General features: G+C 44.2%; 2 protein-coding genes across 3 annotated transcripts in view; one reads left to right on the top strand and one right to left on the bottom strand.

The window, feature by feature from the left end:
* The window catches only part of Nln (neurolysin), a 91,275-nt gene extending 86,929 nt beyond the window's left edge, over positions 1 to 4,346 (bottom strand). Inside the window, exon 1 of the mRNA XM_032898958.1 lies at positions 4,135 to 4,346. Coding sequence (XP_032754849.1) covers positions 4,135 to 4,175 — 41 coding nt within the window. The 5' untranslated portion in view covers positions 4,176 to 4,346. The remainder of the gene's footprint in view (positions 1 to 4,134) is intronic.
* A 149-nt stretch (positions 4,347 to 4,495) lies between these two features.
* Sgtb (small glutamine rich tetratricopeptide repeat containing beta) overlaps positions 4,496 to 16,545 on the top strand; it is a 34,571-nt gene continuing 22,521 nt past the window's right edge. Inside the window, exons 1-4 of one of the 2 annotated variants that reach the window (XM_032898957.1) lie at positions 4,496 to 4,721; positions 5,783 to 5,902; positions 12,580 to 12,683; positions 15,422 to 15,491. In XM_032898957.1, coding sequence (XP_032754848.1) covers positions 5,803 to 5,902; positions 12,580 to 12,683; positions 15,422 to 15,491 — 274 coding nt within the window. In that variant the 5' untranslated portion in view covers positions 4,496 to 4,721; positions 5,783 to 5,802. Of the gene's footprint in view, positions 4,722 to 5,782; positions 5,903 to 12,579; positions 12,684 to 15,184; positions 15,492 to 16,545 lie in introns of those variants that run through there. The other variant, XM_032898956.1, reaches the window with a different exon arrangement.

Raw genomic sequence — 16,545 nt, 5'->3', positions numbered from 1 at the left:
TAAGGACCAAAGTGCTGAAAGTTATGTATGCCCTTTGACTTACAAACTCTATTCTAAGAGCTTACACTAAGAAATTAAAGGTTTGAAAAAGAAAGACTTATTAAGAACATTTAAGCTTGGCATGGTAGTGTATAAATGTAATCCTAACTCTAGCGTAGAGAAAGAAACAGGAGGATGCTAAAGGCTAAGTTTCAGGCCATCCTAGGCTACAGAGCAAACTCAAGGCTATTGAGTTACACAGTGGGACCCTGTCTGTCTGTCTGTCTGTCTGTCCCCTTCCCACCACACACACACACACCAAGGGCAGGACATGTAACAAAGTGGACACAGTGCTGTGGTAAGTGCTAGCATGACAGCAACTACCACTTACTACTAATCTCCAGGTTACTGGGCTGTTTATTCACAAGAAGTAGAGCCGATATTCCCATCAACCATCCTACCTGCCAAGCTGTCTTGGGAACAGCATATAGGTGCTCTGTCAATAGGAAAGAAAACACACTACCTCTATCAAATAAAAACCTGGCCCAGAGGTGCCCAAATGCCAGAGTAAACCGGAAAAGAGAACAGAAGGCCTCCCATGTTATTTAGTATCAACTTTTTTGAGAGGACAGAGTTTGAAACAACAGATTCTATATTGCTCATTTCAGCCCAAAGTTAAGGACTACTTCTGTATACAATGACTGTCTTAGTCACTGTTGTATTGCTGTGAAGAGACACCAAGACCAAGACAACTTTAACTGGGCTGGCTTACAGTTAAATCTCTGAAGGCCTTGTCCATTATTATCCTGGTGGTAGCCAAGTGTAGTGCTGAGAGCTGTCCTGATCCAGAGAGATGGGGAGGGAAGGAGAGAGGCTGACTGGCATGGGCTTTTGAAACCTCAAAGCCCACCCCCAGCAGTAAATTTCCTCCCTCTAGGCCACACTTCCTAATCACTGTCAATAGTGTCACTATTGATGACTAAGAATCAAAATATGAGCCTATGGGGGCCATTCTTATTCAAACCACCATAGGGACTGTTATCTGTGTCTTCAAGTTACAGAAGAGCTGATATACTTACAGTAGATTACTAGTACTAACCACCATCCCACCACCCCACTTCTTTGAGGCCGGGTCTCACACTGAGACCCAGGATGGTCTGGAACCCACAATCTTCCTCCCTCGGTCTATCACATGCTGAGATAACAGCACATACCACTATACCTGGCATATTACCAACTTCTAAGAAGATAACAATTTTATGACTTTTTACATATTCGTTTCTTTGCATGCATGAACGAAGAGTCTGGATACAATATATAAGCAGTTCTCCACATTTAGAGGGCAGATAATAAGGTTACAGGTTTGTACAATGGGCCCTGAGGCCAGGTCAAGGAGAACATGAGGTGTAGAATCTTCCGTAACACTGAAGCTTATAACAGGATTTTTGCCTCATAGAGCTTTGTAGTGATAAGGAAAAGCAATGGTGGCTAAAACTGTTGTCCCTTAAAACTATTACCACCATTGGTAGACAAATCCAAGACCTTACACTCATGCTAAAAAGAATCTCAGCTGCATTTTAGGATGCTCTTACACTAAATATTGTTTATTAAGTCTCAACCCTTCACTGTGGATGTATGGCCAGGCACATACACATCACGTCTGAACAACAGTGTTACAGAGGAACTGATGCGCAAACCACAGCATTGGTGAAAGTGAGTGAACTTTGGGCCAAAAATCCCTTTTCTCCCTTTCTTTTCAAGGAATACCCCTTTTTTTTTTCTTTTTTGAAATTAACAAACTTTTTGATACTGGGTCTTGCAACATACCCTGGGCTGGCCTTCAACTCTTGATCCTATTGCCCATTCTCCCACCCTCAGATTACAGGAACATGTTGCTATACCTGATTATAATACTATTTTTAATGACAAACAAATCAGAATTACTCTGTCCAGCCAGTGACAGTCTATGAGTTCACTTCTAGCAAGACAAGAACTCCAGGTTGAGAATACTAGTGTGTGTGTGTGTGTGTGTGTGTGTGTGTGTGTGTGTGTGAGAGAGAGAGAGAGAGAGAGAGAGAGAGAGAGAGGTGGATCAGTATGTGTGAGAGGTGGATCAGTGTGTATGAGGCGGATCATGCTTATTGTCACAGCAACTGAGAGGCTACAACATGAGGACCATGGATTCAAGGCCAGCATGGGCTTTATACAGCAAGACCCTGTCTCAAAAACAAAACAAAACAAAAACAAACAAAGAAATAAACAAGCAAAACTATCCCCAGAGAAGTAATAAATTGAAACTGTCACTTCAGGGGATAGGAGGATGTCACTTACTAATAAAATTCCAGGTTTCCAATGTCCACTATAGTGAACACTTGAAGACTGTTCATAAAAATGGATGACAACCCCAAGGAATGTAATATTTGATAGTACATAATCAAATAGGCCAGCATTAGAAAAACTCCGTAACATAGCCACTAATTCCCAAATGAACTGTGACTCAAAATTATGCAGAGTACCCACTCAATTTAAAAAAAAAAAAAAAAGATACACCAAGTGGATTTAATAGAGCAGCCTAAGAAGAGTCCAGTGGTACACACACTCTCAACTCCACTCTGCAACTCACCCTTTTAAAAAAAAAAAGGGTGTGACCTCAAACACCGACAATGGTTACCTTAGAGAGCTATTAAAATATTCTTCTTTCTACCTATATATGAATGTGCAGTAAGATTTTTCCTTTTAAATCAAAATAAAATGGAGAGGAGTTGGGGATTTAGCTCAGTGGTAGAGTGCTTGTCTAGCAAGCACAAGGCCCTGGGTTCGGTCCCCATCTCCGAAAAAAAAAAAAAAGCAAAATAAAAAGCAAAATAAAATGGAGAAATAGCTTAAATGTACAGGTGTATGTGGTAATCAAGCTATTTTGTATTAATTCACTCCAGCATCCACTGAGAAGATAAATGGAAAAATATGCATATAATCTATCTATTACTACTATTCAATGAACATTAATCTCTTATGAACGTTTCAGTTTTAATTACATATGGTTAACTATCGATAGATATAATCGGCAAGACCAAAATTAATGTTCCTAGGTTTTCAGCAATTTCTTTTAAAGGTAAAGGGGGCTCAGCATTAAAAAGTTAAGAGAAGAGAAGCTAGCTGCTTTATAATGGAAATCTATTCTCTCTTCTTGCTTTTCCAGTGAGTGAAAAACAGAACTTCATTTCTAGGGATATCTTCATTTGACAGCTCTACCACTTCCAGCCTGAGGACCAGAAAACAACAAAGCCTGCTCAAATCATAGTCACAGGTGACCTCTTCAGAATCACTATTGTCCCCTGGGTGCACTAAGGAACACAAAGATCCACGCAGATGAGTGGCAAAGCACAACAGAAAATCACGAAAAGCAGAAATGCTGACGGTTCAAAACAGTGAACTTTCATTTTCAGTGTAAGGCAGATTTGGCAACGGGGGGTGGTGGCGGCTTTGTTCCCGGCATATCCGTGCAAAGAATTTAATTCTCTCACCATTTTGCTACTGGTCTGTTACAGAGGGGTGTGGTTAGAGCGCTAAGAAGCAGTTCAAAGCAGCAGCCTAGGATACCCCGAACCGTGTCCAAGCAACGATTCTGGGCCAAGTCAATTTGCCAGGTTAAGAGACCGAATGTTTTAAGGAAGGAGGGAAATAAAAACGAAGTTAGAAAGCAAGGACGGAAATAAGTACCAAAACCACAGCGGTCTCGGGTGTATACTAAACGCTTGGACCGCTAACAAGTGCATGAGGTGCATGCGGAAATGCTTTATTTCTGGAGTCCACAGCTGCGGCACTTTCTATATCAGGTCTGCAGTTCTGAAGGGCGCGTCGGCCTATCCTTCCCTATTTTTTTGGGGGGGTTGGGTCTCTCAGCCACCACTCTCACAGACTGCGGCTGAAGCAATCTCAAACAAAGGGGAAAGGATGGCCTCCTGAGGGAAGGGAAAGGTGGCCCCAGGTTGCAGCACCAGGTGTCCCTACGGAGTCCATCAAGCAGGCAGAGGGAAAGGACAGTCCTAGGGGCATCACGGGTGGGTGTAGTAGGGCTGCACCAGGCCCCACGCCATTCGCGGACACACGACCCCACCCTGCCCACGGTCAAGATTAACCCGCCCACTGGAGTACCTGTGGAGGCCTCGCAGAGTCGAAAGGCACAGGGAGATCATGGGCACGCCGGGAGGCCGGCAGCAGCTGGCGCGTCGTCCTCCCGCTTGTAGGTGCAGGAGGCAGGTGGTGTCTGCGGGGCCGGAAGCCGGGAGTGGGCCAAGCCGAGGAGACCAGATCTGGAGACGGAGGCCGTCAGTCCTGCCAGCGCCCTCCCACGTGCTTCAGGCCCACGCCTACGCCGTGGCCCCGCCCCTCGCCCCGCCCCGCATCCGGCTCCGTCCCCGGGGCGGCTCCGCCCCGAGTCCCTCGCCCCGCCCCTCATCCTGCCCCGCCTCCACCCCACCCCTCCGTGCCCCGCTCCGCCCCTGGGGCGGATCCAGCAAGCCCTGTCGTCCGAGAGCCTAGAGAGCAGCCGGGTGGGCTGAGGGGGCGGCGGCAGCGTTGGAGCCGGGGAAGTTTGGGAGACGTGGCCCCATCTGCGATCCTGAGCACCCCTCAAGCTCCGAGGACCGCGGGGGCAGGCGGACCCGCTTCCCGACGCCCCCGGGCCCGCAGCCGTCATCTCGTGTCCTCTTAGCTGGTAAGGGGGCTTCTATCTGGAAAGGGTGCGTCTCCCGCAGCCCCAGTTGGAGGCCTGCACCGTGCGCCCCCTGCAAACACGGTCTGGGCTGAGGAAAAGCCGGGGTTCGGCAGTGGGGGAACCATGGGGGTGGGAGGTGGATGTGATTGGAGATGTAGGAGGGGAAGCTTGGAGGAGGTTGGACAGCTCTCCCCTCCATTCCCCCATTCTGTTTCCTTCTTTTGCCTCGGGTCCTTAGTCTCAGTACGTGTAATAACCTCTCTGGCCTAGAGACTGGATTCTCCTTTAAAAGAAGTACAAAGCTAATAAACATCCTAGCGGCGGGTACCACACCCTGGCTGTGAATTAGGGATCCCGGGGAGCAGATTGCTGATACGATTTAGTGGAAATAAGCCATTAATGCCACCTGGCCCTGCGCCACTGTTTGGATGCATAGTATTCCATGTGAATGAACGCGGTCAGGAGCTTCCAGCTTGTCCACGAGAGCACAGCTACTGCAGGCAGGGGCAGATCGGTTTGTACTATCTGTCGGGTTAGATGGTGATTTCTGAGCGGTGTGCTGATTAAATAGAAACGCCGGTTTTTAACAATAACCCTCAATGGTTGAATAACCTTTCCACAGAGCCTTGTTGTCAGCAAGTAACTCTCAACCTACAAAAGTAGTGGAGTATAAATGATTAATACATTAAAAAAAAATCTCTTGGAATAAAGATGCTCATTATAGCTCACATTCTGAGTCAGCAGTACGAAATCTCCCTCAACTCAGAAGTGAGGCCTTTCAAGGGTGATTCTCCATATGTCTGCACTCCTATACTTTTTGTATCTATGTCATATACATTGTTAAGACACGGTGAGCTCTAGGCTTTGCTACACATGTTCTGAAAATCTGTCGATTTTACTGGTGCAAGCTTTAACATAGCTTAGTAGAGCTGGGTTAGGATGAACATGTGGAATACATTATTGTAACAACTTGTGCTTTCTTGAGGCTTTAAAGAGAGAAAAGTAATCAAGGTAATGAATATTTTTGCTTTTATTGCTTTTAACAAGAGTGGATGACCCTTGATATTTCCTTCTTTTTTAATCAAGGAGGTATTTAAGCATCTAAAATGTCATCTGTGAAGCCCCTAGTTTATGCAGTTATTCGTTTCTTGCGGGAGCAAAGCCAGATGGATGCTTACACTTCTGATGAACAAGAAAGTTTGGAAGGTAGGCACCTATTCTTTGTGTCATTGTTGTAAAGAAATATTAAAATGGTTACAGTCCAAAGCTTGTGATTTTAATAACAAAATCAGAATATTTGGTTGAGAGGCTTAACTAGATGTGTTGTTCCCATTTTCTGAGGCTTGTTTTAACTCATAAGAAGTAGGACTATTGATTGAAAAATAAAAAAATTACTGTCAGGAGTATGTCATTCATGTTTTAGGGAAGCTTTTCATCATAGAAACATTACTCCCATTGACCGGAGTAGGAGGCTTGGTTGTTTAAGCAGCAGAATTGCTACTATGTAACAAAGCTGATGTTTAAGTTCAAATTCATACTTCAAAGGTTTTCCCCCTCTTTTTCCAATAGCAGAGGATCTCATTCTGAACACATGAAAAACCTTAGTCATTGCAACGACACCACATTAAAAAAAAAAATCTGAGTAATTAAACCGTTATTGAGCTCTAGCAAATGGGACTTTGGAGGATGAGAGGATTTTACCCTTGTTTTATGTGAGCTTTAAATCTTGGATTCGGTGATCTGAAAAGCCAAGCAGGACTGGAGAAGTTATCGCTTCGTGTTTATACATTATAACATCTTAGCTCAGCATAGGCATAAGAAGGCCAAACGATATAGAACAGATAGGCTTGTGCAAGCTCAGTGAGCCTAGCTTCCTTGTAGTCTGAAGACTTAATTATCCCAACGAGAGCACACTGGGGAGAGCTTAATAAATAGCAAGACAGTTTGAATTTCCCATCTCCGGGCTGCCTCTCCCATAGAGGGGACCATCTATTAATTCTGTATATTCTGCTTGCAGACATGCTTTAAGTAGGTATAAGCCAAAGTTGGGTGTTTGTTCCTCTGGTGGGATGATGTCTTTCCAGGTGGCAGTGAGAGGTACAGGTGAGGCACCGTGGAGGACATTGCAAATTGGCCTATTTAATATTAAGGTCCTTTGTCCTCCCTGACCATCAGACCTTGGGAAAAATAAAGGTAGTTTGGCTCCCAAAGGAAAAGTCTTGTCTGTAACTGCTCTGTAGCAACAGAGGAAGGCAATCGCATAATAAAAAGATATTTCTTTTTGTAATCTAAGGCGGTATGATGTTTTTATGAAGCAGAAAGAAAATCGAGAGTATTTTAAAAACCAAGACGTTATGTCCTATTTTTAGAGTGGCATTCAGCCAAAAATATGGGCCTTCAGCTGTTTGTTATATATGGAGTCAGAAGTAGTGCCAATTGTTTGTGACTGACCCCTATTTTTGACTCTGTGAGTCTAATTTAATTGAACATGAGATCACATGGAGGTGTCTGCCCACCTTCTAGACATTTAAAAAAGCCTCGGAGAAGGACGGGGTTCTTCGTGAGCAGCAGCTCTGCCACTGTGTGGAGCTGTGTCTCACCAGCCAGCGTTGCCCATTACCAGATCCCTGATTGTTGTCCTCTCTGACTTCAGTTTGGTGTGGCTTCGGCACACAGCCAATCACTCTCACGAGCATGACTTCGGTCCCAACTCCTTCCAACCCGGACAAACTCTTCCACTGGCCTCGGGTTTTCTGCTCCTCTGATCTCAACCTGGCTGTACGGTAGAGAGGTGTTTCTGAATTCAGGGGAGTTCTGTAGGTTCATGTTCGCGTGCCACCGCCTTTGGGGAGGCTGGCATTATGGCCTCTCCTGGGTAGAAGCCATAGATGATGCTAAACACTTGACAGTGCACCCGACAGCACTTGATAACAAGGAATTATCGGATCTAAAGTGGCAGGGTGATGAGATTTAGACACCTTTTCCTAGACTGTATCGCTCCTGAATTGTATTTCACCAGCCATCTCTGTCCTCACCATTTTACTTCCTGACTTCTACTGCCTGTACCTTCTAGCACACTTCCCCCAGGAACCACACCCCAACACTTCTTTGACCAACCTCTCCAATCCACTGATCCGGTACATTTCCCTGCCTCTTCCTTACTCGTCTTAAATTCTGTGGTGAATAATTATGGTATTTTCTTGTATTATTTCTCCTGTCTTGAAAAACTGAACCTTGTTTAACTTTAACTCTCTACCTACACAGCGTCTATATCCACTTGGCTATAAATTGACGGAGCAAAATGTACAACTTTGGTGACTGACTAGGTATTGATTCCTGACTGCGTACCTCAAGCAGACCTTCAATGCTGCTGGGGGATCAGGGCCCTTCATTCATTCATCCCCTCACTGTCCTGTGTGGCCATTTTAATATGTTCTTTCTCTGAATCCCAGACTTCCTTTTCAACCCTTACCCTTCTATGCTTCCTTCACCATAAAGAAAGAAAGAATAAAACGACATCTACCAGCTTCCACACTCTGAACATTCCCTTGCTGTCAGTACTCACATGCTTTGCCTAGCTGCCTGCCTATTGCCATGGGTGGACTAGCTATATTCCCTTCTTTAGAGAAATCTCTCTACTGGCACACGTTATCCCATCCCTTCTCACCATCCAGGACTTCACTGTAGTTTCTCCCCATTTGTCCTACATCATCAAATTTTTACTCCACTGAGTCGTTTTCATCCAATCACAAACGTACCACCAATTCATTTAAAAAGGAAGAGGCAAAGAAAAGCGAATAGGCCCAGAGAGATGGCTCGGTGGTTAGGAACACTGAGAGTGGTTCACGCTCACCAATAGGCCTAGCTTCAGGGAGATCTACTGTCCTCTGCTGGTTGCTGAGGGCACTGCATTTACAATTGGTATTTACACACAAACATACATAAATGAAAATGATTGGGCGCAGGGACAGGGCTGGAGAGTTGGCTCAGTGGTTTAGTGCACTGGCTGTTCTTCCAGAGGACCTGAGTTCAATCCCCAGCACCCACGTAGTGGCTCTCAACTCTAGCTGCAGGGGATCCAATGCTCTCTTCTGACCTCTGAAGGCATCAGGTGCATATGCGCTACGGAGTCACAGACATACACATAAGATACAATGAAAATGTTTTAAAATGGATATTCCTGTGGTTCTGCTCAATCTCCCTTATCTGACTTTTTTTCTCCCCTTTTAACAAAACTATTTGAAAGAGTTGTCTATATCTGTTTTTTTATAATTCCCTTATTTCTTAATTAAAAAATTAAGCCTTTATCTCCATCCTTTCTGCTCTCATTAAAAGTATTAGTGATTTCTGTGTCTAGTTAAACAGTTCTTATTCCTTATCTGACTTTTTTTTAAAGACAGGGTTTCTTTGTGCAGCCCTGGCTGTCCTGTAGACTAGACTGGCCTCAAACTCAGTGATTCACCTGCCTCTGCCTCCTGAGTGCTGGGATGAAAGGCATATGCACTACCGATGGCCCTTCATCCTGTTCATAAGTGTTTTTCTTCTAGAACACTTCTTAATCCCTTGTTATCTTCCCATCCCATCTCTAGTTCTTTCTCTCCGTGGCTGAATCTCCTTTTTTTTCACGCTCAGAGTCAACTGCTTGTGTTGGTTGGTTGTCATTTGTTTTTCTATTATTTATACTCGTCTCTTTTCTGAGAACTTTAAGCTTATTTGTCTGACCCCGAGTTTATAGGCTGATAGTTCTCAGCACGATACCCCCAGTCAAGCCCTTTCTTCTGAACCCAGACTTCTATATCAAGCTGCCTACCACACAGCCCCACTTGTATGTCTAGTACGCTTCTCAAAATTAACATTGCCAAAACTGAACTTGCAGTCTTCCCACTTAAAGTCTGTTCTATCCACAACTCCCCTGTCTTAGAGAGAGCAGCTCCAGGGTTTCCTGAGCTTAGGCCAAAAACTTGGGCATCATTCCAGGGTCTTGTTTTTCTCATACTCTAGATCTAGCTAACTGTTAATAAATCTTCTTGTCTGTGCTTTCAACAGTCAGTCAGTCTTTCTTTCTCAAGGTCTCATTTTGTCTCTGGCTGGAACGCTCTATATGGACTAAGTTGGCTTTAGACTCATAGACATCTTCCTGATTCTGCAGGTTGGAAATGAAGGTGTGCACCCCTGCACCAGGTCTAAACGTCTATACTTTCAAAATGCAGTTGAGTCAGCGGTTGGGGAATATATATATATATATATATATATATATATATATATTTCAGTCATAGAATGCTTGCCTGGTGTGCCCTGCATGTGCAAATCCCAGCACTTAAAAAAAAAAAAAAAAAAAAAAAAAAAAAAGCAAGAAAACAGACAAAACCATAAAATGCATTTTTAGTCTAACCACCTTTTGCTACTTCCACTAGTATCTCCCCTGGTTGAAACTGGTTGTTGCTTGTTCTACTGTGATAACCCCTAACTGGTCTTTCTTTACCTGTTCTGCCTCCTTGGATTAGCCACAGCCAGGCGTCTCTTAAGGCTGTGGCAGATTCTGTTCTTATGCAGAATCTTGCCAGGACTCCTTATGTTACTTAGTCATTGTATAAAGAATCTATATAATTTGAACATATTGTCCACCTACTGTTTTTTCATTTAGTTTCAGCCAAATTAGCTTCCTTCCTGGGAAGGCACCAGATCCTTGTGCCTAAAGGCTTCTGCACTGGCTGTTTCCTTGACCTGGAATCACCTCTCTGCATCCCTACCTGCTGCAGTGAGAGCACTTTCATCTCCTCCAAGTTGTTTCCTTCTCCAGGAGGCCTGCCCTGAACTCTCTCTTAAGTTCTATCTGCAGTCTACATTCCTGCTGGGCTCCTAACCCCCCTCTTCTCCTGGCCCCTGCTTCTCAATCCCTTCTCTGAGAGGTTAAGCTCCTGTTCACTGGTATAGCAAGCATCTAAAAAGGGACCCTACACGTGATAGGTGTTACAGATATGTATTTGTTGGATTGGATTCCATAGTCCCGGCTTTGCGCTTAGTTGGTCGTATCTTGGATTTTAAGTCTACTGGGCAGGATACATCAACCCCTCCCCATAGAACATTCATGAAGTGAATCCATCCTGTTTCTCGAGCTTGGAAGTTCTGTGATCTGGTGTTGTTGTTGTTGTTGTTGTTGTTGTTGTTGTTGTTGTTGATGATGATTTGTCTTTGTTCTCTTGATCTCTTTTCGTGTCTGTGAACTTAAGCCTGGGTTTGGCTATTTAGGTTTTGGCTGGCAGGAGAAACGCTCTCTACCCTGGATCTGATCGTTTTCCGTTTCCTTGTTTGATTTTATTTGACTGCAGACAAAGGAGCCAACAGATCCTATTTATTGACCCTCCACTACTTGCCAGGCTCTGGTAAAGTCAAAGACAGATAACAGTCCCTGTCCCCAAGCAGATGACCTAGCATGAGGCAGGTGCATGCAGACCATCTGACATAGAGCCATATTTCCAGTAAGAGACCCGTTTAAGACAAACAAGGGCGGTCTGATCCAGTGGGGAGGATGCAAGGGTAAACAAATACACGTGCATTTTGTATGATTGTGTGCTGGGGTTCTTTTTGTATTATCGTAAGTGTCATGGCAAGGAGAGGACATTTCCCTACAGTCTGATATTTTAAATGCAGCTTCACCAGTTAGGGAGAAATTGAAATGGAGAAGACCACATTCTTATAGGTCTAGCTACTGAGGAGGCCAAAATACCTAAACACAGACAGGAGTGGAAGGAAGTATAGGGAAACATTATTTTTCTCCCTAAAGATACTTTTATTTCTTATCACTGAGAACTTGGTGCTTTATTCAGACCCTTTCTAAGGAGAATTTTTCTGAGACTGTTGAGGGTAGAGTATTTTATGACAGAGTTACTTTTTTCAAGACTACAATTGATATATAAAGCGTCTTTTAATAGTCTCATAGAACGTATGTGAGTCTATTTGTTAGTTTTGGGGCAGTGGTAGGGTTGGTTCTTCTCAGGGCTCCTCAGTTGTGTGGGAGCCCACCTGGTTTCCCGCTTCTCTCTCTAGGCTGTTCTCAACATTCCTGCCGCTCGCTTAGTTCTAAGCACAGACAGTTATTTTCCCTTCACTAAATCCTTCAAAGCCCTCCATTTCCCAGTAGCACAGAGCCCCACTCTTTAAAAATGTCATTGAAGCTGCCTTGTGATCCTGTCTTTGATTCTTACATAATCTCCATCCGTGTCTTTGCATCAGTCCGGACCTTGTACCCTTGCTGTGCCAACCACTTATTGTGTCCGCCACCAAATATAGACGAGACAGCTGCCATCATTTAGCAGGCTGTATATTTTACCTTATAATATGGACGGTGATTTGTTTTTCCTGTTATGTTTATTGCTGTCCCTCTAACATCTCGGGACAGAGCTTTACACATAGTAGGCACACAGTAAATTCGCATATATGAATGAATACTTTAAAATAGACCTATTTCCCTGTTACTATGCCAGGATCAATATCCAGGGCCTGCATCAGGCCAAGTATTACGTTTCTCTTACTAATATTCATCGCGTCGAAATCTTGTTTTCACACGTAGAGGATACCTACCTTTTGGTTTGTTTAATGCATCATTGGTGGTTAATTAGTGTTAATTAGACATTAGTATTGGAATGTAAGAATGTGATGTACTGTGTGTCTTCAGAAATTATGCTCTAGCTAACACTTACTTTTTAGTGAGAGATAAGAGATTAGCATCTTTCTCCAGAAATCTTTATGCAGCTGAACCAATTAGCTTTCCTTATGTTCTTTGACCATAAACACTCGTTTACCATAGATTACATTTCTATAAGGAAAACTAGGAAGCTCTTCTGTAAAGTTGCTAATCCTCACTGCCCTCGTTTTATTTCTAGTTGCAATCCAGTGTTTGGAGACCGTCTTTAAGATCAGTCCCGAAGATACACATCTGGCCGTTTCACAGCCTTTGACAGAAATGTTCACCAACTCCGTCTGTAAGGTCTGTAGGCATTTATTTCCTCGTTAGTATTTGATGCAAGTGTGGCACCGTTTTCTCTTGGATTCTTACTAGTTGAGGGGCTAGGTCTGCAAATAACCTAGGCGGAGGAGAGATAGGTGTCATGGAAATTAGTTAGTTACTGAAATATACCTCATTTAATGTGCTTTAGATGGTCATATGATCAGCCATTCTTACATCCTCACCGTGCCCCCTGTGAAGTCTTTTATAGTTTATTTTTAAATTTCCAAGATCTGTGGTGCTGGAGAGACTGCTCAGCGGCTGACAGCACACTCTGCTTGCCCAGGAGCCTTGGACAGTGTTCCCAGCGCCCACTCCGGGTGCTGCCGTTGTACGTTGTAGTCGAGCTTTGCGTAATGAAGAGTTTGGGAGTGATGTTGTCACAAGCAGTGTTAGCTGAGCCTCAGGTGGGTGTGGCCGACTGCGCATTTAACCGCAGTCCCCACCGTCTCTTTCGGGAGCTCGTTGGGAAGAGACTCTTTAGAGTCCTTGTAATGAAGGTGGACTTTGGTGCTTTTAGACTTAGAAGGGATGAGCTCATATGACAAGATGCGGGGAGTCACAGGACTCTGCTTTGATTAAGGTGAACTCTTTTTGTCTTTTTCCTTGTGTCTGAGCTGGTGGCTCCCGGAGTCACCCTGCTTCCGTCACCAAATAAGAAGACCATGGCTGAAGCAGATGTTTACATTCAGGTTCCCAAGGGCTGACGGCACTTGGAATTTGCCTTCTCTTTAGTTAATGTCACCAGCGACTTAGGACTGAAGGAATCTCAGCTGAAGACCACTGTCAGGGTCTTCCAGGACCCTCCAGCTGACTTTTACGCTCTATTTGACTGAAGCTCTGTTGCTGGAGCTTTCTGACTGAACCTAACTGTGAGAGGTTTGTTGTACGCTATTTTACAACGTAAACTGGTTGAGACTGACTCCTTGTTACTTCTCCAGGGTGTTAATTATAGTAGCATCGTCCCTTAGAACCCAGGTCTACCCCTGAGCAGGTCTGCAGGCTGTGCTTCTATTCCTCGTGTTAACACGAAGGTCTAAAGAGAGCCTGAGGCGGCCTCGACAGCGATATGATGTGTTCGTCTCAAGTGCACTTGAATGTGGTATTAATGACTCTGAATTTAGAACCCTGCCTGTTTCTTTCTGCCCCAGTATTTTGGTTTACACGTAGTGAAGTGGACTCGTTCCCTTTATTTAAAGTATGTAACGTTTGCCAACACATTTACGCTGCTCAGGCTGAGGCAGTGAGTATGAGGAATTCGTTCTTAGTGTAAAACCGTGATGACTTCATCTTAAAAGTTAAGGGGTTGGACTAGAAAATAAATTATAATCAGATTTTCAGTATGCCACTTTTTCTCACCCAAAAGATTCATCTTTTGAAGTTAGTAAGCTGTGTGGGTTTGCCGGAAGCTGGGAAATAAGCAGAAGATGGAGAGTAGGTTCTATAAAGCAGTAGGGACCATGTCTTGGAATGACGGTGCGTGAGTGTTCCTCTCTGCTACTGTGTCTTAATACTTTGTGCTCCAAAGAGAAGGCTTTCTGTCACTCTTGGTCAATAATTTTATACTCATGGGTATTTGTCTCTGATCAGCAAAGCACTTTTCCACATTCCATTTACCACTTTCCTCGAAACCTTCATTTGGATGAAGGATGACTGTGTATTTTAAACAGTACATTGCCACAAAAGCTGTAAGTTACCCTTCTTTGTTTTCAGAGTGGAGTTCAAAACGGTGTGATTTTTACAAGGTCTCCTGTAAATGGAAAGATACAGATGTCCCCACTGTCACTCAGAGCACCCTGGAATGTTCAGTTTACTTTAGAGGCTCCTTTGGTTTGAAACGTATGCCTAGGAGGTTGGAGGACGGTAGTAGGGGCTGGTACAAAATTTCATGCTGTTTTTCATCTTGCCTGTTATTTTCTATTTGACTGTTGTTTAAAACCCTGGACAGTACAGAAAGATGTAAGGAAGAGACTAAAAGTTTTATTTCCAAATATTGCTACTGTTAACTTTTAGAACACACCTTCCTAGCCTTAGTGCATGAGTCAGTGTGTGTGTGTGTGTGTGTGTGTGTGTGTGTGTGTGCGCATGTGCGTGTGCGTCTTTGAGTGATGACATGATAGTTGCTCTTTTTATTGGTAAACGGTATGGAGATGCATGTTGTAGGATAATGAACTGCTCCAGAAGTTTCTACTTCTGATCTTGCTGTATATTAATTCAATACTTCATTCATGGGGTGGGATTTCTGGCTATGGACAAAGAAAAGAAAGAGGGATCTGTAACTCCAGCACCAAGGCAGGAGGATCGCGAGTTCGATGCTTGCCTGGGCTATCAGGTAGGTTCAGAGGTGGCCTAGGCGTCCTAGTGGGAAAGACCCTGCCTTGAGGTAAAGCAAAAAGCTCAAAGCCATCACGCTGGTGCCCCAGTGCAGTGGGCTGCCGAGCACTGGCTTTCTCAGGTCCTAGGTTGAATGCCCAGCCCTGGGAAAAAAGAGTCGGTTCTCAGACGCCTGTTCTTATCGAGGAGAGGTCAACAAATCCTATTTCTAATCAAAGTCCACCAGAGGGCTTTATCCGGTCTCTTGTTTGCGCTTATTCAGGTGAGACATTTAGCGAGAGAGAATCACCGATGAGTTACTAAAACGTGTGCAGTTGGTTACTATTTATAGATTTGGGATGCCTTTTCATGTAGCTGAAAAGAATCACATTTTTATTCCATTTCAGAATGACGTACGGCCGCTTTCTAACTCAGTGCCCGAAGACGTGGGAAAGGCCGACCAGCTGAAGGATGAAGGTAGGTGCCGCCCGCAGAGGTTACTTTCTGCCGCTCTGGAGGTGACAACTCCAAGGTGGCAGTATGATAGTTTGCGATGTCAGGACATGACTGTCGTCATCCCTGTGGCTTTGTAAGAGGCCTGGTGACACACCCAGAATGCCTTGTCAGTACCAAGGCCGTCAAGACTAGCCAGTATCTAGAAAGCCTCTCGGAATAGATACCCTGTGGGTTGTTTACTTTGAACTGCGTTTGCAATTTGACTCAATTCTCCTTTATTTTTAACCAAAAAGAGGTGATTAGTTTTAAGTGCTATTTTAACCTGCATCTGTAACTAATGTTTTAGGAAGGTTTCTGAAGTTTATCAATGCATGCGCAGGGCATCTGTCTTGTTTATTACCTAACGCGTTTCATTGCCTCCTTGTTCTTTAGTCTCCTTATTTTGATCACATGAGAACGTACATGAGTCTCCCATTTCAATTTCGTTTCCTCTAAAAATGATACTATCAGAGTGCGTTGAAATCTGAAAGTGCCATGACCTCACAATTTATACGTAAAATAAAAGCAACACCCGATATTAACATCGCCACCCGAGCAGTATTTCCCAAAGCCTTTGGATTTCAACAATCCAGATGCAAATTGTTCACGGATGCTTCCTGATCGGAGCAGCTTCCTCGGAACTTTTTCTCCCACTTGGGCTTTGCACCGTGTGGACAGTTCAGTGGTACTGTAGGGTCTCTGCTGCCATTGTATTGCGGCAGCTGGCTTAGTTCTAGTAGTGTTCAGTGAAAGGCAAATCAAAATGCTATTCTTGTCCCGCGTGCTACTTGCTCTGCACGGCAGCCTTGGGAAATGGTAATCCCTGAGGAGCTTTTTGTTTGGTTTGGTTTTGACATAATGAGGGTGTGGGTTAGAGAGAGGGGTGGCGTGAGACTCCCGGAACACAACAGATGGGGAGACTTGGGTCACTCCTGCCTTCTCCTTTAATAAAAGCATTTGGTCTTTGTTTCACCGAGACGCGTCAGATGTCAGACATACTTATGGGCAAAGTGTAAAGGATGGCCGTTCTGTGTAG

The sequence above is a fragment of the Rattus rattus genome, chromosome 3 (assembly GCF_011064425.1).
Source record: "Rattus rattus isolate New Zealand chromosome 3, Rrattus_CSIRO_v1, whole genome shotgun sequence".
Taxonomy (NCBI): domain Eukaryota; kingdom Metazoa; phylum Chordata; class Mammalia; order Rodentia; family Muridae; genus Rattus; species Rattus rattus.
Note: the sequence above shows the minus strand (reverse complement) of the source record. Positions and strands in the feature narration are given on the sequence as shown.